We start from the raw sequence: 27,494 nt of genomic DNA, 5'->3' as shown, positions 1-27,494 counted from the left end.
GGGTGTAAAGAATCGCTAATACTCTTGAGAGCTGCAAGACAAGGCGCTCCAACGTCACAGGTGGTAAGAAGGAACTGAGAAGCCTTAGGGTCAGCGGCACCTAATATACCAGCGCATGAGCGCAGCACTCAAGGAGGCACCACAGCCGACCGTACAGATACTGCTAAGGCAAAAGTCTCCGACAACTGGGCACATGGGCACGCATACAACTAGAATGGAATCAGCATGAGCAAGCAATTGAAGAAAAAACAGAGTTCTGTGTAAAAACAGAAGTGACAGTCAAGTCTTGGGTATTGTAACAGGGTGATTTGCCCATGGGCTGGAGAGCCTTGAGCTAAGCCAGACCTGATTAGAAAATGAGCCTCACCTGTGGCAAATCCAGTCATCTAATATAAAAGACAGTAGGTAGCTGCAGGGGGTGTCTGGTTGAAAACACATGCAAGCCAGCCAACACACACACTGGAGACTGCTGGTTCCAGATGGAGCAGATTGACAGAGAAAGAGCTCCATCTGTGGCTTAAGAACTGAAGCTAAATTTGAACTGGTGAATTATGATTGTGGACTAATATTAGGAATTCATGGAGGACTGTTTGGATTATTTTGTGATTATGGACTCTGACGGTTGTGTGGACTTTATTTGATACTAAACCAGCACTCGAAAGGGGTGTTATGAGCCACAAAATAGATGTCTGGAGTGCTTAAGGGGCCCTGGCCTAGAGGGTCTGTCTACATAGGGTCAGGCTCCAGTCAGAGCCTGAACGTTTACAGAGCAACTTTACAGCTCGGAGCCACAGTCCTGCAAGGCATAAGACCCAAACACTTTAGCATACGCAGCAAACCAGGAGTAACCCTAGATCATAAAATATCACAAGATAGAATGCGGTAGTGACTCAACTGCTGACAGAAAAATCACAAAATGGTCATTTATACCAGCTTGCAATATTTTAAGTTTGGAACATTAACAGATATCGGACCACAAGAGTAACTGACATACATGCTAATGAGCTTGAGGTTAACAGACTAGTAAACGATGGGCACCCCAATATTAGTAGGGTGAGGAAATACAAATAAGGGGATGAAACCCCTATTGAATATGCATAAGGCATAGTGGCCTCAGCATAACACATTATACCAGTTGTATCCCAGCCTGATTGCCTTGGGGAGATGCAACTCTTGGGAGATGACAGGATGACAATCATTGATGAGGAGAATAATTTACACTTTCAGGTCTTTTGCAAGGGATGGTGAGAGTATATGGATAATCAGACTCATGTTCTATATTATCTCTATCTACCTGGCTCGGTTGGCATGTTTGTAACTTTGCCAACTGTGCTAATAAAACTATTACAAATGCAGAAAGTTTTTCCTAAGTGTGAGTGTTGCAACTGTGCACATCAGGGTTTCCAGCTGAACACTAATTTTTATACTAGGCCTGATCTTGGGACAAGAATGCACCAAACCTAAGAGTATTAACTGGTTTCAGAGTAGCAGCCGTGTTAGTCTGTATTCGCAAAAAGAAAGGGAGTACTTGTGGCACCTTGGAGACTAACCAATTTATTTGAGCATAAGCTTTCGTGAGCTTCAGCTCACTTCATTGGATGCATAAAGTGGAAAATACAGTTAGGAGATTTATATACACACAGACCACCAAAAAATACCAATACAGAATATTAACTGGGAATTCTTAAGTAATCAATAAAACATACAATCAATAGATCGGGCAACAAACCTTGTCTCGGGGAGTATGGCTTATCTCCACAGAGAGAGTGAATGGTGCAATTCATAGACAGAATTTTACTCTGGATTTGGGTTCTGATCGCTTAAGTGAGGAACAGCTGCCTCCACCCAGGAATTATTTCCCAAGTGAGCGAGCATATGAGAGTCAAGAATTGTTACCCCAACATCCAAAGTGGCAATTGGAAGGTTAAGTCTCCTAGGTCCAGAAAGAGATCAGGAAAAGCAATACAAGGAGCAGGACCTGAGATGGAACAGTGTATTATAGTGTTAGGTCTTGTCCCTGTTTCATGAAGCCACAATTAGCATGCTCATCAAGGTTTGGCAAGAGAGTTTTATATTACTCTCCTCTGAAACTGCCCCATCAAACAGTTGAAGAAGGAACTGTCCCTCCATGTGCATAGCTAATTGAATGTGATTAGTGTTTTCCTAGAACTTGAGTTTCTTACTGTGACAGACAAATTTTCTGTGACATCCTGAACAAAACTTATGGAATTACCATAATTCAATAAAGTTTAAGTTAAATCTTATTGAATTAGGTTAGTACCTTTGGGGTAGATGCTATTAAAAATGCAACTGTGTATGTGTTACTGTGGCATTGCATGTATATTCTCAGTACAAGAGGGATAGTAATGTACTTCATCCATTATCAGCTCTTTAAAGCCAAGTCCCTGGAGAGGTCTGCATATATCTAATTCAGACTGGATTCTCCAGGGACCAACAGACAAAGAAAGAGGTTTTGGTTAAATAGCCTGGTATTAAACTGGCTCAGGGCCTTTCTCCTGTTCCAGCAAATGGACAGGATGCCTGATTCACAGAGGGTCCCAATCCTTAGGGAAGGGCTGGAAGGACTGGGCCTATTGAGGTCCCATAATACTGAGTGCCTGTTCTAAGCTGAAGCTGTGATGAACCTGTAATCACAAGAAACCCTGTGGGTGGGGTGTTGAAGGTCTGATTTTGCCAGAATCCATGTTAGGGTTTGGGTGATCGCTGGTAAGTTTATTAGCATGTGTTGGTTTAAGATGTTTGTCGGTAGAGCTTGTACCTTAAGAGTAAAATAGGCTTTGCACAGAGAGAACTGTGTGGTAGCTTATCACTGTCAGCCAACATGTGCACTAACACCTCTCAGAATTGCATTAAAATCATTAAGGCCTTGTCTGCACTAACGGTGCAAGTCTATCTAAGTTATGTTAGTTACGTTACATAAGTTATGTAACTTAAGTCGACGTAAGTTACATCGACTTAAAGCATCATCTACACCACGCTATGTCAACTGGAGATGCTTCAGCAGACCCAATGTCACTGCATCAATTGCAGTGGTGCCAATTTAGCAACGTAGTGTAGACAAAGCCAAAGAAAACTATGCACTGGTGGGACCTGTATTACGGAATTTCTCAAAATATAGGCTGCTAGAGCACTGAAAAGTCTCAAAAGAAATTAAAATCTAGCTGCATGAAAGCAAACAGGATAGTACAGTAATGAATGGATGTGAGTGGGAGGCTTTGAAGGAGTTTGCAGTGGAGGAAGTGAAATACAAAAGTTTACTTTGCAATAATACTGCAGACCATCTTAAGGAAATCTGGAATTAAGGGAGTCTGCCTACAGAAACTCACTCCATCATGCCCGACATGCAGTGCCTTGATAGAAAATAATATTCTGTAACATGAGTCCCCCTTTATACCTGGAGCAAAGCGTAAAAAAGTGATAACCTTAATTCTCCATTTCCTGGGTTATTTTTGTCTGGTTGGTTTTGGTATTTTTCTTGTTTATAATCAGAATTTCAATAACAGTTGAATGTGTTACCATGGATTTACTTAATTAATATCCTGAGAGGGAACTGTAAGGGTAGGGAATTTCTGAAGTGAGAGTGGGATGAGAGTTTTTTAAATTGCCCAGTGAGTTCAATCTTAAATTGTACTGATGTATTTAGGATGTATTTTTAAGTTATATCAATGGCACATAGATAATATGGATTGATCACCTTTGTAGTATTTCCATAAATCAAATAAATAAGTGATTTTGGTATCCTGAATAATTTGATTAATCAGTCACACAATATTCAAAATAGATGTTACAGAGTGGATGAAAATTCATATCATATAGATGTACAGGTGTGTACACACTTCTTGTAAACACTTCTATTAATAAAGTTTAATTTGTATTTTTTTACTACAAAGGGCATGAGAACTGTTAATCTATGGCCCATTTTTGCTCTCACTTATACCAGATTTTGCACCAATATATTTTGCCATGGACTCCAATGGATTTATTCCTGGTTTATAATAGCATAAAAGATCAATCCTATGAGTTGCTGATCATCTCCTTAGAGAAGCTAAGTATCAACAGCTCATTACCTTACAGGATCAGGCCCTTAAATGAGACTCAGGACCAATATGTTACTAAAAATATTTTAATTTAACAATCTACAGCAATGTTAAAAATAAAATACAGAGGTTGAAACAAAGCCATGTGAAATGCAGACTCCAAAATTGCTGCTATTGGTGGCAAAGATAATGCAACATTTTCTTAAATGACATACCTATATTTTCCTCATCAAGTTTGTTTCTGTAGCATTTTATAAAGTTGAAAAAAAATCAAGTAAATAGCTAATTAATGCAATTAAGTACCTACAAATGCACACATCTTTGTGATCATGAAACAAAGTAGTTAATCAGTTTGCCTTGGGCCTTGTCTATGCACAGAAATCGCACTGCTTTTTAAACTGATTTAGTTAACTGAAAACCCATGTGTGGACCCTTTTATTTCAGTTTACAAGTCGCTTATTTCAATTTAGTTTAAACCGGTTACTAATGGACTTAAGCTAAACTGAAAGAAACTTGGTAAGTGTCCATTACAGCCTCTTGGACGGATTTAACTAAATCTGTTTAAAATCATACCTTAAATTAAACTGGTGCAATTTTTTTGTATGTAGAAAAGACCTTAGCCATTGCTGCTAAAGTGATATCGCACTGGAGAAATAGCCTTTATTTATTTACATAATAAAATAACTTGATGAGGCCTTTAATTTTAAATATTTGAAGAATTTAGAACAATCTACTAATCTACACAGGTTAAGGTAGTGGGTCATAATTTTTCTCCAGTTAACTGGAAGGAGCAATTTTATTGAAAGTAAGTGGCACTATTGATTTGTGTAGTTTAACAAAGGTTATTTTCCACATCTGTCCTTTTTGCCTGCACTGAAAACTTGTTCCTCACTAATTCAGTCTGAGAAATCAAATTATTTAGGGGTTTTAGTCAGCGTAGCATCCAATCCCTTAAAGACTTTAGGAGTTTGATAATGTGAAGCTGGAGCTCCCTGAACTGCAATTGATGTGAAAGAAAGAATTGAGGTGCTCATCACCTTTTAGGTTGGGCCCAATTTTTTAACCAAAATGTTTAAATTTGTTAAAATTAAATGTCTGATCTTGCAACTTTTGCTTACGTAAGTAATCTTTACTTATGGGAGGGGACCACTCAAATAAATAAGTAAGAGTTGCAGGGCCAGTTCCTAAATGAGTCAATGCAATTTCTGAAGTCAGGGGAGGATGGAAGTGGGAGTGGGGGTGGGAGAGGGAGGTAGGGTGACCAAATAGCAAGTGTGAAAAATTGGGAGGGGGTGTGTGTGCCTATATAAGACAAAGCCCCAAATATCGGGACTGTCCCTATAAAATTGGGACATCTGGTCACCCTACAGGGGGTAGAGGGATGCCATATTCTGAAATTCAGTTTCACTAAAAAGTTATATTTCCTAGTGGCTTATCTTTGGTCACCCTTTGACTAGGTCCTTCACCAAAGGCTCTTAGGCAAAGTAAGCTGCCATGGGATAAGAGGGAGGTGCTCTCATGGATTGGTAACTGGTTAAAAGATAGGAAACAAAGGGTAGGTATAAATGGTCAGTTTTCAAAATGGAGAGAGATAGATAGTGGTGTCCCCCAGGGGTCTGTTCTGGGACCAGTCCTACTCAACATATTCATCAATTATCTGGAAAAAAGGGTAAAAACAGTGAGGTGGCAAAATTAGCAGATGACACAAAACTACTCAAGATAGTTAAGATCCAGGCAGACTGTGAAGAGCTACAAAAGGAGCTCTCAAAACCGGGTGACTGGGCAACAAAATGGCAGATGAAATTTAAAGTTGATAAATGTAAAGTGATGCACATTGGACAGCATAATCTCAACTATACATATAAAATAATGGGGTCAAAATTAGCTGTTACCACTCAAGAAAAATCTTGGAGTCATTGTGGATAATTCTTTGAAAACATCCACTCAATGTGCAGTCAAAAAAGCAAACAGAATGTTGGGAATCATTAAGAAAGGTATAGATAATAGGACAGAAAATATCATGTTGCCTCTATATAAATCCATAGTATGCCTGTATTTTGAATACTGTGTGCAGATGTGGTCGCCCCATCTCAAAAAAGATATATTGGAATTGGAAAAGGTTCAGAAAAGAGCAACAAAAATTATTAGGGGTATGGAATGGCTTCCGTATGAGGAGAGAATAATAAGACTGGGACTTTTCAGCTTGGAAAAGAGACGGCTAAGGGGAAATATGACTGAGGTCTATAAAATCATGACTGGTGTAGAGAAAGTAGACAAGGAAGTGTTGTTTATTACTTCTCATAACACAAGAACTAGGGGTCACCAAATGAAATTAATAGGCAGCAGGTATAAAACAAATAAAAGGAAGTATTTCTTCACACAGCACACAGTCAACCTGTGGAACTCCTTGCTGGAGGATGTTGTAAAGGCCAAGGCCATAACAGGGTTTAAAATAGAACTAGATACATTCATGGAGGATAGGTCCCTCAATGGCTATTAGCCAGAATGGGCAGGAATGGTGTCCCTTGCCTCTGTTTGCCAGAAACTTGGAATGAGCTACAGGGGATGGATCACTTGATGAATAAATGTTCTGTTCATTCCCTCTGTGGCACCTGGTACTGGTCACTGTCAGAAGACAGGATACTGGGCTAGATGGACCTTTGTTCTGACCCAGTAAGGCCATGCTTATGTTCTTATGTCATGCTCGCTCGCTCTCTTTCACAGTGTTGTTATCTGTTCCATGTACCAACCATACAACAATTTAGGGCCAAACATTATTTCAAAATGGTCAGGAGATCACAATCAGTACTTGGAGGCTAGGGGTTGTGGCTGATTCTATGCCCTGTTCTGCTGCCTTTACACACTGGGGATTTCCCTAGATTGTGGAAATCTAGATTTTCCCTAGATTGTGGAAATCCCCACTTTAGAGCCAGGCTAGCTAATTCCTACTCTTCTTTCTTGCAGTCCTTAGCTGGAAACAGGAAGGTGGAGTGGCAGGAGTGCACTGTATTCCAGGTATCCTTAGCTAGTACATAGTTCCTAGGGGACTGTTGGGAGCTGTAGAAAACCAGAGCCACCCAGACTGCTGGGTGCAGAGATTCAGTGAGTTGTAGCTGGTTGTGATGATGTTTCTCAGCTTCTGCTTCTTGTCTGTCTTGGACTGCCCAGGGGGACTTCAACAGATGCTTCCCTAGGCTCAGACAGAACCTGTTGAGCTCCCATCCTGCTCTATGTGGGGCTCCCACAGCCCAGTAGGGAAGAAAGAAATTGATCAGACAGAGCTACTCTCTCCTCCCTTCTCTGGTGTGGCAACCAGCCAGCAGGTGACCTGCTGAACAGCTGTAGCATAGTTCAGCCTCTCAAATTGTTCCCAGCACACAGTAGTTAGTCTACTACATAGGCTGCAGGAGAAATGGTGGAAAGCCCTTGGAGAGAGAACATCTCCTACCACCTCCCCATAGAGATGAGGCTGATTCAGACACTTTGATCTAAAATTGCAGGGCACAGCTCAGAGAGAACATATTCAGTTCATAATCACATGCACATTACTTCTTAACTGGTCTCAACAGCTGCTGTTCAGAGCTTCAAAATATGCAAATAGCCTTCAAGCCACTAAATGGATACCACTGTATTATAGTATATTTCACGTAGGACATGTTATTTGATAGAAAGGTGATCTGCAATATTAGATTTGATTTCAGTTGTACAGGGACTGACTTCTTAAGTGAAATATCCGATTTGATAGATGATGCAGTTTATGAATGGTAATAGCCTATATTTTAGTGTGAACCATGTCACATTCAACATAAGATGTGTTTATTTCAAGACTATAATGTACAACTCATCAGGAATATAGACTTCAGTGGTTAACATTTTCATTTAAATATGACAGGCATTCACAGCTATGTTTTTTTTTTAAACAAATGACAATGTAATTATCCCAAAGCTAAGGTTATGCTGGGAGTTCCTGTGTCAAGCTGAACATTTTAATGGGTAGCATCAGAGCCACAGAGGAACAAATAAACATTGAGTGTTAAGCTCCCTGTCAAACTCCTTTTAGATAATTAAAAAATACTAAATTGACATTTTGCAGTTTGAATACCAAATCTCTGCAGCCATAATTTCTCCGTACACTACATTATAACTATTTGCTCACACCTAGACTCCCAATAGTACATCTCAGTAGCTGGTAATTGCATTTAATAATTACACTGAGCATACGCTACACATTTTAAAAAGATTTTCACCTTTCAGGCAGAGGAGTGCCCACCAGTTGATAATTAATAACTGTTGAGGGCCCTTCAGGCTAGCATGATATCATCAAGAAATACCACAAAGTGTTGACACAACAGTCATCCAGCTGAATGTCTCAAACAAGACTGCATTTCCCCACACCCCTCATGTAAAGTCAATGTACTACAGTGCCAGTTGGCCAGCATGTCTCTTCTTTTTGAAACAGAAGTTGGCTTGTTTTTTTATTTCTTTGATTGATACAGAAGGGGAGGCAGGGAAAAGAGGCAGAGGAAAAAACAGTAGTAAAATTAAAGCCTTATGAATTACTATAATATAGACAAATTCTTCAGTAAATACAGAAGACTGATGAACATTTGGATTAATCACTTACCATTCTGGACATTAACTGTTAGAAGTAAAGGCTTTCCCACTCCTCAAATTAAACATGAAACCCCCAATATTCATGTTCCCTACATCCAATCCAAACTTCAACACTAAGACTAAATCTATGGTGAACAAAATCCACATATCATCAGAACTATTTTACCTGGGCACTTTGATGATGTTGTTTCACTGACTAGCTCATATTTTTAGTGCTGTCTCCCAGCCTTCTGACAGATTAAAGACCTTCAAAATAGACATTATCAAAGGTTACTCTACGGTTTTGTCTCTGAGAAATATTGCACCAGTTTAACTCAACTGTTTTTAAATATATCTAGTTCAGCGGTTCCCAAACTTGTTCCGCCGCTTGTGCAGGGAAAGCCCCTGGCAGGCCGGGCCAGTTTATTTACCTGCCGCGTCTGCAGGTTCAGCCGATCGCAGCTCCCATTGGCCTGGAGCAGTGAACTGTGGCCATTGGGAGCCGTGATCAGCCGAACCTGCGGACGCAGCAGGTAAACAAACCTGCCCGCCCTGCCAGGGGCTTTCCCTGCACAAGCGGCGGAACAAGTCTGGGAACCACTGATCTAGTTAAATTGATTCCAACCCATTCTATAGATAAGAATATAAAAAGGCCACCGGAGCATGGGTCAGCCCAATGGTCCATCTAGTATTCTGTGTTCAGAATTCAGTATTCTGTGTTCCAACAGTGGCCAGCACCAGATGTTTCAAAGGGAATGAACAGAACGGGGCAGTTATAAATTGATCCATCCCTTGTCATCCAGCCCCAGCTTCTGGCAGTTTTAGGGACATCCAGAGCATGGGGTGTGTCCTGCTAATAGCCACTGATGGACTATCTTCCATGAACTTATCTAATTCTTTTTGAACTTAGTTGTAATTTTGTCTTTCACAACATCTGCTGGTAATGAGTTCCAGAAATTGACTGTGCATTGTGTGAAAAAGTACTTCCATATGTTTGTTTTAAAACTGCTGCCTATTAACACTAGAACTAGGGGTCACCCAATGAAATTATGTAAAGGGGAAAACAACACTTCCTTATTCACTTTCTCCACACAAATCATGATGTTATAGACCTCCATCATATCCCCCTTAGTTATCTCTTTTCTAAGATGAACAGTCTCAGTCTTTTTAATCTCTCCTTATATAGGAGAAGTTCCTTACCCTAGTCATTTTTTTGCCCTTCTCTGTACGTTTTCCAATTTTAATACATCATTTTTGAGATGGGGAAAAGCAGTGTTGACCCTTCCCCAACATATCATGCTAATCTATGTATCTGATCATTCTGTTCTTTATGATAGGTACCAGACAAATGGATTGAAACTAAGTTAGGTATATTAGTCTGCAATTGCCAGGATTGCCTCTGGAGCTTTTTTTTTTTTTTTTTTTAAATCAGTGTTACATTAGCTCTCCTCCAGTCATCTGGTACCAAGGCTAATTTAAGTGATAGGTTACATACCACAGTTAGTAGTTCTGCAATTTCAGATCAGAGTTTCTTCAGAATGGGTGAATATTATCTGGTCCTGGTGACTTATTACTGTTAATTTTATCAATTTGTTCTGAAACCTCCCTCTACTGACATAAGAGCAGCCATACTAGGTCAGACCAAGGGTCCGTCTAGCCTAGTATCCTGTCTTCTGACAGTGGCCAATACCAGGTACCCCAGACGGAATGCACAGAACAGGTAATCAAGTGATTCCCATTCCCAGCTTCTGAAAAACAGAGGCCGGGGACACCATCCCATTGGCTCCTCAATCTGGGATGGTATAGTCCTTATTTGTTCAATTTACTGACAGAAGCTTAAGCAAGCGTGTGACCGGGGTCCTAGTGGGGAGCCAGCTGTGGTCACTCAATTAGGGTGAACTGCAAAGAATGGGGAAGACAATCCCTATCAATCTGGTGGATATTCCAATACTTAGATTCACCAGACCAGCATAAAACAGCTTCTTTTATTACTGTAATGGTTACTCAGAAGTCCAAACAACACAGTTCCCTTAAAGTGATCCAACCTCAGGTCTCCATCCAGGTACCCATGTCAAATATGGTGAAAATTTCTGTAAACCTAATTTCATCATTTAAAAGAAAAAGTTCTACCAATCCCAAAGGATCGGACACATTACCTCCCAGGTTAATAATTGTTTCAGATATTACCCAAATACATGCCACAGCCAATTCTTATTAACTAAACTAAAATTTATTAAACAATGAGAGAGAGACAGAGAGAGAGAGAGAATAGTTAAAATATCAATATACATACAAACATGAGTTCAATTCATTGAGGTGCAGATTCACAGCAGAGATAGTGAGCTTCGTAGTTGCAAAGAGTAACTTTAGAATTCAGTTCATAGGTGATAGTCCAATGTCCAAATCTCATATGCAGAATGTATCAGCATAACTGGGACCTCAGTCTTGTGACTCAAACTTCCCCTGATGAAGTCTAAGCAGATCTGAGATGACAGAAACAGGACCCAAAGATCTTTTATACAATTTCATGTCTTTTGACAAGTTGGAATTCCTCAGGGAACACAAGGTAGTTAGAATGACTTTGAAGGAGGTCCATCACTGGTGCTTAGCTATAGTCATAATGTGACTTGCTTGTTCCTCCACCATTCACAGTACATTTCAAAGAGAGATGAATACTGAGATATCCCGTGTTTACAATTCATTTACATTACAGGATGTTCTTTTGGCCTCTGAATTATCAGACTACAGCATATACAGGGACTGTCCATTACATTGTCCACCCTACTCATACATATGTAAATACAGAAAAACACAAACATTATCTCCCTACATGTCTTTTGAGGGTTACTTATTTTCCAGGATGTTTAACCCCTTCTAGCCATGCATCACAAAGTGTTACTCCAATGTAAGTGTGGTTTGCATTGGTTTAACTAGGTTGATTTTAAAATAGGTTTAGCTAAACCAGTGAAACTTTTCTTGTATAGACAAGGCCTAAGGGAACATGTACCACTTCTTTAGAACAGGGTAGGAAGCCAGGCAAGTGGGAGGGAAGGTTCTAGGGAAATCGCTACAGTAAAGCAGAAAGAGAGGGAGAGAGTAGGAATAGGGAGATTACTGTTTCACTTATTCTAATGATGTTCCTTGTTCAGTATTAATAGAAAGTGACATCTTCTGTGATTCTTTCGCATTGCCACAAGCAAGCCATCACTATCACAGCTACTGCCACCAGAATTAGCTTCCCCTATGTAATGTACAAATGCTGTTTAAAAATGACTAACAACTTTCTAGAACATGCACTGAAGATGCAACTGGTGATGCGTGTCAATTGATTCAAGTTAGAAAAGTATTTTAATTTACCTCTTTGCAGAAATTATCAACTTCTACATAAAATTAACAGCTTTGGCATAAAAGCAAGCACTTTAATTCTAAAAATAATTATTATGGACTTCCAAACCCTGACACGGCTTTTGTATTTCACCTAATTTAACAAAGAAATATGAAAAAAATGAAGTATAAAAAGAGCTCTGAGTTAGAACAGCATCTTGGTGATCTAATATTTCCTAAATGTGTCCAAATTATTCCTAGTAATGCTCATGTGTACTCATTTTTATAATATCGACCATAGTCCACTGAGGAATACTGTAAAAGTTACTAAAGTCACGTCAGACCACTAGATGAAGAACCATCAACTTAACAGTGATTGTCTAAAGTTTGTTTACATTACATTATTTGATTTTTCCTGCCCTAACGTTGTTTTCATTCTTCATTATTCAAGGAAGTAAAAGCATAAGTCGAGTAGGAGACCAAATATTTTGTGTAGCCAGTTGTTTCATTTAATCATTTAATAGAGGATTTATGTTTGTGGTTAAGTATAATCAATGCATGATGGATTGGTTTCAGTAGGATCGGATCACAGTAGTATAAATGCTGATGAGCATTTATGAATGATGTGTGTGTATTAGGTATATACACACAAGCAAAGTAAGGCTGTAATGCAAGGCCAAGAGGCTGAGGTCTGTAAGATTTCAACTTAGCCGTACTAGGCCTTAGGCCTAAGGGTGGTTGACATAAATATGTGACCTAGGAATAACCCTGTATCAGTAAATTACAAGATTACTGTAAAGAATATGCCAGTGGATGCTGTTTGGGAAAATATACCACAATGTATCTGTCTAGACCACAAGACCCCTGATTGTACCATCATAGATGGACAGCGAGAATAAAAATTAACGAGGAGTCCTTGTGGCACCTTGCGGCTTATGCCCAAATAAATTTGTTAGTCTCTAAGGTGCCACAAGGACTCCTCGTTATATTTGCTGATACAGACTAACATGGCTACCACTCTGAAACCTGTCACCATGCAAGTGAGAATAAAGGGAACTAAGAGGACAGCCAGAGAGAAATGGGGCACCATAGATCAGTGAGGGATGGAAGAATGGATAAGGAAAAAGGGATTGGAACCCTTATGCATATGTATGATACTTTGTGGGTATAAACATGACCCAGAATAAAAGGTGTTGGCACACCTGTGCATGGAGGGAAGAAACCCACAGGGAGATGCCAGGATGACATTTATAACAATGATTAGCACTCCAGAGTCCCTCAGCAGGAGATGGGTGATATGCTGGTTATAGTAAAGTGTTTAGTCCCATCTAGCTGTTATTATATTTTACTATTTGAGAGACTGTTTATCCATTTAGAGAATTTTTTAATAAGGAACTTGTAATAAACTGGAATTGTTTCTCATGTGCTCCTAGGGTGTCTAAATACTACTAACATTCCTGATGCTGTAGCCCTCAGGAGACTGAATCATTAACCAGTGCAGTCTAAGATTAATCAGTAGTCAATGCACTCATCCATAAACATAGCTACATTTGAAACATTTAGATAATTCAAATGACAGAAACTGAAGAATAGCACCGATTGATATTTCTTTAAAAGTTTAAATTCATTGTGGACAAAGGATGTTCTCCCTTGGAATTATTACTTCAAACGTCAAATATCATACAGAATAACGAACAAGAAGGGTTTCAGAGTAGCAGCCGTGTTAGTCTGTATCCGTAAAAAGAACAGAAGTACTTGTGGCACCTTAGAGACTAACACATTTATTAGAGCATAAGCTTTCATGAGCTGTTACCTGTCAGTCAAGTATCAGGTGGACAAATTGGGAGCCCAGGGGGAAGTTAAGGACACTTGTTCAATGACTGATAGAAAAAACAAAGATACATTTCGTATCGCCTTGAACATGTGGCTATATTTAGAGAGAGAGAAGGTGTATGAGGTAATATCTTTTATCCGACGAGAGACACTGTGTAAGTGCAAGAGCTCGTCTTTCACCAACAGAAGTTGGTCCAATAAAAGATATGACCTCCTTATCTTTCTAATATCCCGGGACTAAAACAGCTACCATAATGCTATATTTACATGGCTATAGGAATGGTTTACGGCAAAACAAGCCCTAATATATGCTGAACTGCTTTAAACTGGCCACTGAAACAACTGCTGGGGGTAGCTGCCACAGATGCTTCCCCCCCAGAATCTAGCCATCATCTCTTCCTCTGTTTAATCAGTGAGGCCCTGGCCCTGCACCAGTAAGGTCAAAGGGAGCTTTGCAATTAACTTTAGTGAGCTTATGTTTGAACTTTTAGCTTTTACTTGTTCATTCATATATTGACTGCCTCTTTCTTTCCAGAATGGTGAAAACTGTTTTCCGTGTGCAAGTTCCAGCTAACCACATTAAGTCTGCATTGGCAGAAAAGGTGTCTGGTAGATTCCCTGGGCCATAGTACTGCAAGCCTACAGACACCCCATCCCCTACAAATAAGAAACTGCAACTTTCTGCAGCTGTTCTGAAAGAACGACTCCCTCGGTTAGTCAGTCTCTCTTACAGCTGTTTCTTGTTTCTGCCTCTCACTAGCTTTCTCCAGCACCCTAAAAACAAAAACTCCTTCCAGTTCTGCACACACTTCTGCATCACCCCCCCAGACACCATACAGATCAGAAACTAGCTTTTTCAGGATAGCGGGACTGTCTTCTAAAGAAATGTATCCCCTGATAAGAGAACATCCAAACCAAGGCTGATGTCCAGATTGGTCTGTAAAACATGTGACATGACAAAATTATTAATCGTTCCCAAGAAGTTAAAGACCAGAGGCCTTGTTCTTTTATGAATGTAACTCCACTTACATTCATCTGAGAGGAAAATGAGTCCCCAGTACAGTAGCCAATTAAGAAGAAAGTCTTCATTCTCAGTATCTATTATAAATATAAAGTGCATTCTACTTTGACAATAGTTTAAACAATAAAATATGCGCTTTCCATGTACATAGTGAAAGATCAGTAAAAATACAATGGTAAAATAGATTACATACGACATGGATGTTTTCTCAAGGGAATAAATTATTTTGCATATTGTTGACTATATAATGAGATTACTTTTATGTAAATTTAACTACTACATCATAGATGTTATACTAAATCAGACAGCTCTTATTCCTATATGTTTATTTATTCAAATATTAAAACATCCCAGAATATTGTACACAAATACATTATATATTTACTTTGTATTTGCATAACCACAAAACTATTGGCAATTTCTGCAAGGGATATTGTATGTTAGATTTTTCCTAGACAAAACTGTTACTACTAACAGCTGGATATTCTTTGTTTTAATTATGCATGACTAATGATAGCTGTTTGCCTGTTTGACCATCAGATCATATGCTGTTGCCAAGGGAAAATCTTTTTTGAGAGAGATTGACTGTTTTTCCTCTTATAAAGGAAAACATGTTCTTGTTATCTTTTTATTTCTAACTCAGCTTTGCAGCTTCAAAAACCAAACTGTATCCAGTTATGATGCCATACATCTGAAACATTGGCCACATAGGATATGTGACATATCCCCAAAATTTATCTCTCCAAGCTAAATATATAGGAGATGAAAATGCAACAGCTTCATTAACAATTAAACCCTGCCTAATTGCATATCTTATTTGTTGTGGTGTATACACAGAACTTGTTAATGGGCAGTGCTCACTATCACAGAAAGCTCTCTCTCTACCAGGTGAACAACTGAAAATAGCCTACCACCCCAAACAAGAGTATAGGTCCTGTCAAATACAGCTGCCTGCCACACAGGTACTTTTTCTCCATATGCTGTAAATAAATATGAGACACATGTTAAGGCAAGACCTTTTTGAGAATTTTAAAGTGATGTTTAAACATTTTATCTGGACTATTTTACGTATACCTCCTCACGTAAATCCAGGTGCCTCAATTAATTTTGCCTGTTCTGAGGACTCAGTTGTAATTTTTTGTAGGAAATTAAACTTTTGCCAAGAGGATGAGGAAACATTTTTCTGCTTGGTTGACTCTTAAAGAGCGGCAGCTACCCGGGGTTCTGCACTGTTCGATTAACAGGCAGAGAGCTGGTGTGTGACTGTCTCAAGTGTTCAAAAGATCAACTCATGCAGATGGCCACGTTCTTGATTTGATGTTTGGAGTGGGATTGGAGGAATGGAAATTTTGCCTCTGTGATGAGTTATCTCCTGTGGTTTAAAGGAGGGTTTGCCTTTCCAGTCAGGATAAAGAACTTGTTTTGAGGGTCTATTCTCAAAGGCTAATAGAATCAGAGTTTTTAAGAGAACTATGAAGAACTTCTCTGTACTTTCAACAGGCTACCATTAATGGCTTAGTATAGGACTGTGTAACAATATTTTGTTCTCTATTCTCTTCTAGAGCCAAGAGCATTCTGTTTGCCAACTTTATCTTTTCAAGTCATCTTGGTTTACAGATTAAGCAAGAGGAAATATGACTAGAGAGCCATTGGTGGAAGTCTTTATGTGAATCTGGTCAATTGTGTCATATTTTTTTTAATCTTAATTATGTGATGGCTAAGCAGGAGACAAATATGAAGGTTATCAGCAAAATTTCAGTCAATGGATGTGTCTCCAATTGTGGACATCTTGATTAATCCAGGCTCTCTTCTCTTGATTGCTAATTTAAATCCCACCAGTTGTGTGCACATCTTAAAGTATTTTTCTGAAAAAAATCATTCAGATTCAGGCCAAACTATCTCCTCCTTCAACTGTTGAAGAGTAATCTCTCAAGGGGACAAATGCAAGGTCTTCACTGTTTGAGTTATGGCATGCATTGATCCCTGAGTTGGAGGCTGGAAGGAGGACATGCCCCTCTTGGCTGCGACAATCAGTGGCTTTAATTATTGGTGAAGGTGGTCAGTGCACCTATTCAGGAGGGCAGAATGCCATCTTTGAAAGGAAATGGTCAACTCAAGATTAAAATATTGTAATCTACTCTACATAGTTACATCTTAAATCTACCACTGGGATGTACTGTAAACTATTTGGCCACGTAGAGACTAACCCTGGGACATCCCTTGTACTCCATTCAAGGCTCAGAATCATGGGGCTCCAGGAGTCCCTGTGTAGGGAGATTTGGCACACTCTGCCTAGTGGCAGGTTTCCACAGCTCACTGTATATGTGAATTGTTGGTGTGCTAGAGGTGTGGCCAAGGTATCCATGTAATGTATGGATCCACTGAATCACATCCCTGTTGGGAGTGAAAACAGCAGGCCAATCCAATACTCTTCTCCATAGCCAGTAATGGAGGCCATGGCCCAGATGGACAAATAGCCTGAATCCCTGGAATTGATTCTTCCATCTCCTATTCTCCAAGGTTTGGGTTATAGTCCACTCTTGTGCACAATGACAAGAAGAAAGTAATTACAAATGTTAAAGCCCTTTCTTTTGGATATAAAACAGCATGTCTTAAATGGATCAAATTCCACCATTTATGTCTTACTGATTCCTTAATCTGTGATAAAATTTAGAGGAACTATCTGAAACATTTATGATAGCTACAGTAAATAATTGTGGAGCAAATTAAGAATAGTTTAACTACTTGTACAATTTTCAAGTGCCATAAGGTGCTCATCTGATAATTGGCAGAGATTTGGAATGTGAAAACTCGCTTAAGCAACCTCTTAGTTTTACAAAATAACTATGGCAAAGTGCATTTATATTTTCTGAAAGATCTGAGAAAAGATGCAAGCAGCAGATTAATGTATGAGCCTAAAATGTAGAAGGATACCAAATAGGGGCACAGAAGTCAAGCAAATTCCCTATTAATAAATGTGAAGCAACTAGGAAAGATAAAATAGCAAAGAATTTAAATATATACAGCAGCTGTGTGGACATGCATCGAGGGGACTCTAATGATAATACATGTAATCTCAGCTAAAATATGCTAGGCCAGTTATTTAGAGGCATATTCTGCTATAAAAACTCTCATTTTCTTCACTAGGAATTCAGCATTTGGAATGATGGTGGACTAATGACGTTGGTGGATATGTCAGGGGCTTTCCACCTGTATATGTATTGGTGCTCCTTTGCTGAACACTACCAGATTTATAGGCCAGTTTCTTTTTGGAAAACAAACTGGTGCCAGAGATCAAAATTCTCAAAAGTGATTAAGTGACTTGGGAACCTAGTCTCATTGACTATCAATAGGATTTAGAGTCCTATGAAGATTACACACCTTTTTAAATTTTTATCTAAAATCTTAGGATGTTTCCTAGTGAAAAATTTACATTATATACACAGTACCTTCAGCAAAGATGGTGAGAACAGCAGCGAGACTACATATATTAATGTGCCCCCCATACTTTCCTGTAGTCAGAAAAACAGCTCCCTCTTGAATAATCCTTGGTGTCTGTCATATGACACGACTGTCCTCTGCAATATCACCTCAGCCCAAAGTCACAAGGCACAACCACCTGGAGACTATTATTGCAAACACTGAGATGAGCTAATACAGATTTGGGCTAGGTGTTAACTCTCAACTCCTCAGCCAGGTTAGACCATAACTGACATCTACTTCAGTTAGCTTCTCTACAAATCTCCATTCAGACGAAAGAATGCCTAACCCACATGACAACCTTTAACAACTGCCTATTTGTGGTGGTTGCAGCCAGCTGTTTTGCAGTCCATTGGGCAAAGCTCACCAGCTACATCTACACCAGGATTTTTCAGACTCATAATTCCTAGGGAGGTACAACTCCTCCAGTGTTAGCACTGGTAGGAATTGCAATATAGACAAGGTTCATGCATTTTTAACCATTTTCCTGTATAACCATGGTAAAACACACACCTGAGTCCACTTAAACATCATCTGTGTTATAGCTTCCACCAATGCTCCTTCCAATGAAGCTGGAATCATGCATCTAAAAATTCTTAGTTTAGACAAGAACCCTATGTTTAACTCTCTGCTTGGAAAGCATCAAGTTATTTTATAGTACTCCAACAATTTAACAACATGAATTTCATTACAAGTTTTCCTACATTGGTATAAAGGAAAACAAACACTTCTACCTACTTTCTAAAATAGGGTGATTTGTAAATTTCATTCTCTCATTACATTGAAAAGGATCCACTTCTGGATTTGAAAAAGAAAAGAGGAAAAAATTATCTTTACTTTTTCTAACCCCTGACATAAGTGTACAAAAGTAGGTCTAATATTTTTGGCTATTACAGGTTTAGATTTTAGATAATAAGAAAAGAAAAACTGAATGGCACTTTAAACTTGTTTGAAAGTAAATAAGTTATTTGGAGCAAATTTTGCCCTAACTCACATTGGTGTAAATCCAGGATAGTTGCCCTGAAGTAAAAATCTGGGTTTAAATTTACATCAGAACAGCATAATTGGGCCCTTTTGTTGTTTCTATTAATGAACTAATAAGAAAGATCAGGTCTGAAGAAATATATTGTCATCCAAATAAGGATGGTCACAACTAGACTTTGAGTTACATATCTGTAGGTGGTCATACTCATACATGTAGATATTTTAAAGCGATTATATTTGCAATGTCCAGCAATGGGCAATTTAAGGACTCTTCTTTCCAAAATGTATAAGACTTTCTGCGACATGTAAAATCTAGAAGGCCACATACATAATCCAGCTGCACACTAGGCTGTTGTGGTCAGGTGCATAAAAGAGTAAAATCCTCTCTCCGTTTTTTCCCCGAAGTGATATCAGCAGGGCAGTAAGTCCAGTAGAATGATCTTTGGCTACAATACGCAACATTCACCCTCCAGTAGTTCCTAGAGCTGCACCCAGCAGTTTTATTGGCAGGAAGCAGGTACAGCAACAAGGAGACTAGTAGAGACTAGTAGAATTGCTCAGTCCTGGGATGCTTGTATCAAAGTCTTGCTGACTTCATCAATGGGAGCAGTGCACAAACATTGCAGGGTAGAATTCGTCCCTCCGGAATGAGGTGGCTTTTCTTTGTAAATGACATCATACTAAATCATTAGAAGTTATCTTGAATTATTACAGGAGGGAGTAATAGCAATACTATTTTAATCTTTTTTTTTAAATCATCTTCCTTTTCAATTAGACTTGGATAAAAATAGTGGTTCAGTGAGTCTTTGTTTGGGTGCAAGGGTCTGTCTGTGTGTGGCAGGATTACAGACAATCTTTGGGGGGAAAAAAACAGAGCCAGATTTAAAGTATGTAGATATTAGGCATCACTCCCTCCTGCTCAGACATGATACCTACTGAAGTTAAAGGAGGCTTGCTCTGAGTAAGGAAGTCTTAAGATTTTTGAACCAAAAAGTCCTATTAGCCAACAAACAAAACCTCTTAAATTGGAGAATTGGTCTGAAATCAACAAGAAGAAATTCAATAAAGACAAGTGCAAGGTACTACACTTAGGAAGAAAAAAAATTGAATGAACAATTGCAAAATGGGGAACAACTGACTAGGAAGTAATACTGCTAGAAAAGATCTGGGAATTATAGTGGATCACAGATTGAACAAATCAACAATGTGATGCAGTTGTGAAAAGGCAAATATTCTGGCTTTTTTTTTTTTTAAACACAGCGGTGTCATATGTCAGACATGGGAGATAATTGTCCTGCTATACTCAACACTGGTCAGGCTTCAGTTGGAGTACCACTCTTCAGATCTGGGCACCACACTTTCAGAGAGATGTGGACAAACTGGAGAGAGTCCAAAGAAGAGTAACAGAAAAGATAAAAGCTTCAGAAAACCTGACTTATGAGGAGACATTAAAAATCTGGGTATGTTTAGTCCTGAGAAAAGGTGACTGGGGGGGACACCAGATAAGTCTTCAAATATGTTAAGAACTGTTAAAAAGAGGACAGCAATCAGTTGTTCTCCATGCCACTGTTAAGAAACAATCAGCTTAATCTGCAGCAAGGCGGTTTAGGTTAGATATTAGGAAAACTTTTCTAGCTATAAGAAGAGTTAAGCACTAGAATAGGCTTCCAAGGGAAGTTGTGGAATGCCCACCACTGGAGATTTTCAAGAACAGGTTAGACAAATGCCTCTCAGGGATGGTCTAGGTATTCTTGGTTATACCTCAGAGTAGGGGGTTGAACTAAATGACCTCTTGAGGTCCCTTCTAACCTTACATTAGAATAATTCAGGTTGTTTGACCTCAGATACTTTGTTTAAGGGTGTTTTTAAAGGGTACACTCACAGAGGAGAAAGCAGTGCCTTCCTTACAACTTTTAACCCAGTGTGGAAGACCCAGGTTCAATTCTCCCCTCTGCCTAATATCCTGAATAAGTATTGGGCCAGAGAGGAAAAACTCCATAATCTGGTGGTAGGAGCACTCGCCTGTGATGCCAGAGTCTGAAGTTCAAGTCCCTGTTCCTATGAATAGTTATTTATACAAAATAGAATAGCTTCAACAAGAGAGACTGAGAGCAACTCTGCCCAGCACTCAGCTATCACGAGGTGGAGAAGAGAACCAAGTTCAAGTCCGTCCCCCTCCCTCCCCCATTGAATAGTAAGACTGCATTTTCTAGCAAAAAGCCACCCATGCATAAATAAAGCTATTTATGTGAAAAAAATTCACCTAGCTCTAGATCCAATCAGGATTGGGCCTAGCCATATTGTGCTAGGTGCTGTAGGAACAGAGGAATACAAAATCCCAACCTCAAAAATCTTAAAATCAATGCAATTACAAAATGAAAGAGGCCTACCTGTGGGAGCATGTAACTCACCCCGTCAGTTCAGGATTGTTCCCCATGGTATGTTTGTCTAATGCTTTGTTTCATGGCATTCCATTAGCATTAGAAAAACATTACAAACCTGTGCTTGTTGTTCTTTAATACGCCTCCACACTTGTAAAATGAAATGACAAACTAGTTATTTTACTTATGATACTTAGTGGTATTCTTCATCTTTAAATCTCCACACACTTAAAACATTTATTTTGCATTTTTCAGATGAGGAAACTTAGAAGCAGAGAGGTCCAGAACTAATTCATAGCAGTTCACAGAATCTGGTACCCACCCTATTGATTGAAATATGTCACCTGCTTACTACAATAGGACACCCTAAATAGTATTTTCAGCTCCTAGGGATAGCTTTGTAACAACAGTGAAGGGCAAAATTCTGCCCCCAGTTACTCAGGTGCAACTCCATTTGCTTTAGTGGGAAAGCACACATGTAAACTGAATGCAGAATCTATTCCTAGCTCTCATGTGCAATTAAGTTAAATGGCACAGGCAAAATCACTTAAAAATGTTATAATCTTGAAAACCTGAACAAGAGTGTATTCAGAGCAAGAGTATTAAAAATGCTTTGACTCTCAGATAATCAAGACACCTGTAAATCAAATGAATTAGCATAATCTCTCTCATCACCTAGTAAAATGCTGACTCAAAAAGTGAGGAGAATGACTTGTAGAGTCTAACTCCTTTAAAAGGCTTTTTATGCTTGACACCAGCAGTCATATTGGCTGTTTTAAATACATTAATTAGAGGCTTTCTGATTTTAACATGCAAAGTACAAATGTAACTCCCTGGAGATCCCACTCCTGCAAAGGAGGGAATAACGAATGCAGATACAATCAGAGAGCAATCTGACACTAAGTGAGGAGCCAACACACACACACACACACAACCAATGGTCAGCACTAACAGAGCTCCACTACAGAAAAAAAGATGCATAGTACCAACTTGGAATCACACTTATACAGCTACCTTTGAGTACTACAGTGTACATGTATCAAGAAAATCTAAATACCGTGGTCTGGGGGAGCTGGAAGAAGCTCCTTTTTCTTTGCACAAATTAATTACTTCATTGAACAAACTGGACTATGTATTTACAGAGCAATACTGTTTCCAGTGCTAAGACCTAATAAAAAACAAATTCCTTATTTTCATTAATTAAAAAAAGTTTCTGTGTATTTATGATATGAATATCCTCTGGGGAAATTTTCAGGAGGAGCAAAGGTCTACATCAAAAGTCTCATTAAATGCTCTATGCACTCCTTTAGCGATGGTGCATTGTCCCTCTAAAGTTATCTTATTAACTTGTAATACTGTAAACATCAATCAGCAAGAAACCCTACTAAAGATAAGAAAGATGTGAAAATATGGGTTTCATTAATAAGTCATCTATGTCTTTAAAGGGTGGGAAGAATGCTTTATATTGAGATGGAGGGACTATGAATACCCCATATATTATTTCAGCACAAATTTGCTTTTGGCTTCCAAGTTCTACAGGTAAGTAGTGATGTGTACTCCATCCTTAATCGTATTCTCTTCCAAAACAGATATTCTCTCACTTATGAGATAAAAATGATTGTTTGACCTTAAAACTCCAATTTCATTTATGTAATCCATCCAGCTGCATAGGTACTGAGTTGCGAACTCACAATTTTAGGCCTCACAGAGTTTAATATACTGTAGTGCTACATTCCAGCTGTAAGCCACCAACAGATAACCCTTAGAGTCACACAAATATTTGTATTAATTTTTATTTTTTAATCTTGGATTTTTTTTTATTTTCTAGAACCACCAATGACACTCAGTATTTGTTTGAGTTCTGTCCTGAGCTAGGAACTGCAACTCCTCAACTCTTGTTCACTGCAACCTTTAAATCTGAAACTCTGAAAATAAAGATAGGAAATGTAACAGCAAAATATGTCTGTCGACAAAAATAGAGAAACCAAAGCAAGTGAATTCATGGTTTTAGAATGCCCTAGGAGTCTAACTACAGTATATTCCTATAAATAAAAAAATCTGTCAATTGCACTGCATAGACTCTGGTTGTATTCTCAGAAGATACTACATCAGAACACTCAAGGAAATCTTATGCAATATTTTCCAAGAAAAATCTATGAAAGCTGTATCTGGCTAAGTCACTTTTTAATCTGGAAGCCTAAATCAGCCACTTCAAAAAGGAAAATAAAATGGTCTATAACCAAATAGTTTGTGGTTTAAAACTATTCAGATTAAAGTCTAGACTTACAAAACACAAGAAGATTCAGCCTATTCGTATCTAATCTGAAGTACCAAGAAAATGATTTTTTAAATTACTACAAAGTATCGTGACGAAGTAAAATGTATCAAAAAGTTAAATTTGAATGTTTTCAGTTTTAAACTGAAGATTAATGAATTTGAGTCAAATAGAAGGATTCAGCTACATTAGGTACAGTGCACTACTACTGGTAAACAAATTTTGCACCAGCCAGCTGGACTGGAAAAAAATATTGCTACCATATGGAATGCAAGCTTCATTAAGGGATGCAATAACTGAGTTACCATAAGCATGTAGTCTCTTAATGGCATAAAACTAGAACTCGCAGTTGTCATTGTATGATGGTTCTTTTCATGTTAATCATTAGGAAACAAAAAAGCTAAAATCATAGTGGATATACACTTATAATACTGTGCAATCTTTACAACTGAGCAATATACTGGCAAGGAATGTCTGAATACCAGATTCTATAACAGACATTAAAAACCATCAGGTAGAATTTTTATCCAGCACTAGGAATTTCCAAACTTCCATTGACAAACTTACTGTTCAAAAGGCAGGTATATATTATTTGCATCCATCTAATGTTTAGTTAAAAGTCTTAGAAATTCTTCTGTAATAAGATGTTTGCTGTCTATAGTTGTCTCAAAACATAAATTCAGAGTAGGGATTCTGAATTTATAACCCAAGGGCTAATCTATGTCCTTAGACTAGGTTTGGTTAAAATCTAAATATTTAAAGTAGGACATGATTTCTACCACAGATCAGGATTTAAGAGTTTCCTAATATAATTACATACCACACCCATAGAATTAAACTACTAATGCACTGGTCATTGGTTATTAAACAAAGACACCCAATGTTAATATTTAAAGATACACATCTGCAAATGTATTTTGAGACCATACAACTCACACATACAGACTTGCACAGTGGATGAAAATAAAGCAGTTGTCTGAATAATGTGTGTTCAAACATCTGAGGAGGGCAGTTATGAAGAATTGCTGAGATCTGTACACTGCTGAGTATCACTTTACATTTAAAAAGCAGAATAAGCTTCTGCGAGTATCTCCTTCTGCAATTGCTTCGGTTTAGGGAGGTAACTGGGCTATAGCTGATCTCTGATGAGCCATTACATCTTTCAGAGGCTCAGCAAGGAGTGAGAGAAACGAGACTTAGGAAGAAGTAGCAAACTTATTCCAGAGGGAAAAAATTTAAAACAAAACTTCCCAAACTTAACAGAGTAGAAGTAGCAAAGGGAGACCGCTTGAGAACTTCTACTATATCTAGAAATAGGGCTATCGGGGAGGAAGAATAATAGGGACCCGCCTTTTACTTCCACGGAAATACTGGGATGGCTCTGGAAAGGGACAAATGAGAAATACACTTTCCTAGAAGCGGAGGGACTGGCCCTCCTGAATAGGAAGAGTTGGCATGAATGACTGAGCACTAGTTTCAAAGTGGTACCGCCTCTCCCGGACCTCTTACTCTTAACCAGGGCTGCTTGGACTTGGAGCTGTTTTATTTATTTATTCATTTCTTTTTAAAGCAGCCGCCGCCGGAGCGTGTTACAAAACGTCCATCTTTCTAATGCTCAGAGTGAAAATAAAACCTCCTCTTCTAAGGGTAGCTAAACCAACGCGCCCGTTAGAAATGCCTGCGGTCGCCCGGCAATGGCTTTGCACAACGCTCTCACTCACTTGCCCAGAGAAGTAAAGAAGAGGCTCGGTTTCCTACCTAAGCACAGCCGTGTCCCCTTTTCTGACCACCAGGTTGTCCACAGCTGCCCCAGGGAAGTCCATACTCTGCCCGGCTGGGAGGCAGGAGGGCAACAAGCAGCACAGGCTGAGGAGCACAGCGGCCAGCCACTGGTTTGAGCAACAAGCGCCCTGCACCAACAGCATCATGTCCATCCCTGCTCCGGGCTGCTCCCGCTCAGCTTCCAGCTCCTCTCGATCCCCAGCCCCCGGTGCGCGTGACGAGCCTTCGCTCCCGCCAGGCAGCCAAGGCACTGGCAGGGTTCTGCCTCGCCTGGGCGCTTTCGGCCGAGTCCGGAACGCGTCTATCCCCGGCTGGCTCGCACACCATCCAGCGAGGAGAGAAGCGCGCTGCAGACTGAGAGCAGGGGAAGAAGCAGCAGCCGCCGCCGCCGCCGCGTCAGGCTCAGCAGCAGCAGACGGCCCCCAGGCTCCGAGCCGGTTGCCATGCAGCCGTTTCCTTAGCAACTTGTCCTGATGACTGGTGATGGAGCTGGGGGGGGGGGGGGGGAGAAATAGCTAAAAGCAAAGCGGCAGTGGGAGGAGGTGTGCTACAGCCACCGACATGGCAATACGGAAATAAATGGCATGCAATTAAAGGCAGTGATTGCGGAGTGACCTCCGTTTGCAGGCAGGAGGGAGACAGCCGAGTTGGCAAGTCAGCGGCTTTTTAAAACACCAACTAACTCGTTCCAGCTGCAATGCCCTGCACGGCGGCTGGGAGCCACGCCCGACACTGCTGCCCAGGACGGTTCCGACCCAGCGCGGCTGGGAGCGGGGCTTCGCGCGCACGCCTCGCCGGGACCGGGCCAGCAGCCGGACCGCGCGAGCAGGCTCCAGGGCTGGGCTTCTCCCGCCAAGGCTTTACGCGGGCGGGGAGAACTCTGCTCCGGCGCCCCTGGGCTCTGTGTGAAGAGCCCCAAAGCCTCCTCAGGCAGGAGACGCCCCCCGCCCCCAGTGAACCCAGCTTGGGGGCGGGAAAGGGGCCCCCAGCGCACGAGTGAAGTGGAAGGGGGGCTCGGGAACCCACACCTTAGCCTTCATCTACCGTCCTAGGCAGAGGAGAAGAGTGATGAGGCGCCTGTAAATGCCTAGCTAAATTAGATAAGGGGCTTGCATTGCCCTAGGCTGGAGAGAATGCAAACCCACCTCTCCCCTCTGAGCTAGGGAGAAAAAGAAACCAACCCCCAGGAAACACATCGCATCCCCGAGGGACCAGCGACTCCCATCTCCCCGAGGGACAAGTCAAGAAGAAAAGAAAGTTCCCTTAACAATAGGGCACCTCCCCTTAGTGGAATATCCCATCCTCGGAGTATGGGAAAAATCCTCCAATGAGGGTTCCCATTCTTAGAGAAGGAGCACCTGTGGACCACTGGTATCAAACAGTTCTGTTGTCCAACTGGACTGCATTATAGACCTCTCAACCCCTCAGAAAAGTGTCCATTAAATTGTGAAACCTAGCAACTCTTATTCCAAAAGGAAGGGCAGTAAACTGGTAGACAGGTTCAGGAATTTGAAATGCAGTTTATTTCATTGACTCCTGGGATAAAGCTATTTGCTAGTAACTCTTCTTTAAGTCAAGGGTGCACATATATTTAGCCAAAAGTATATGCTTGATCATCAGTGGGAAGTATTAGATTCAAGTCAAACTTTGATACCACATTATGTTTTCAGAAGTCTATTGGGAATTGTATAATTTTAGCCCCAGAACTACTGGGCTAATCCACATCTAGCATAACCACACTTCCTGCTGTCATTCTCCTTGAT

The 27,494-nt window shown here is 39.9% G+C and overlaps 1 protein-coding gene across 3 annotated transcripts in view; it reads right to left on the bottom strand.

Moving 5' to 3' along the window:
- The window catches only part of NEGR1 (neuronal growth regulator 1), a 605,115-nt gene extending 579,034 nt beyond the window's left edge, over window positions 1–26,081 (bottom strand). For all 3 annotated transcript variants that reach the window (XM_073357346.1, XM_073357343.1, XM_073357344.1), the window contains exon 1: window positions 25,708–26,081. In XM_073357346.1, the coding sequence (XP_073213447.1) occupies window positions 25,708–25,883 (176 nt within the window). In that variant the 5' untranslated portion in view covers window positions 25,884–26,081. The remainder of the gene's footprint in view (window positions 1–25,707) is intronic.
- Between the last annotated feature and the right edge of the window lie 1,413 nt (window positions 26,082–27,494).

Source organism: Lepidochelys kempii, chromosome 8, assembly GCF_965140265.1.
Source record: "Lepidochelys kempii isolate rLepKem1 chromosome 8, rLepKem1.hap2, whole genome shotgun sequence".
Classification (NCBI taxonomy): Eukaryota; Metazoa; Chordata; order Testudines; family Cheloniidae; genus Lepidochelys; species Lepidochelys kempii.
This window is presented reverse-complemented; position numbering and strand designations above follow the sequence as displayed.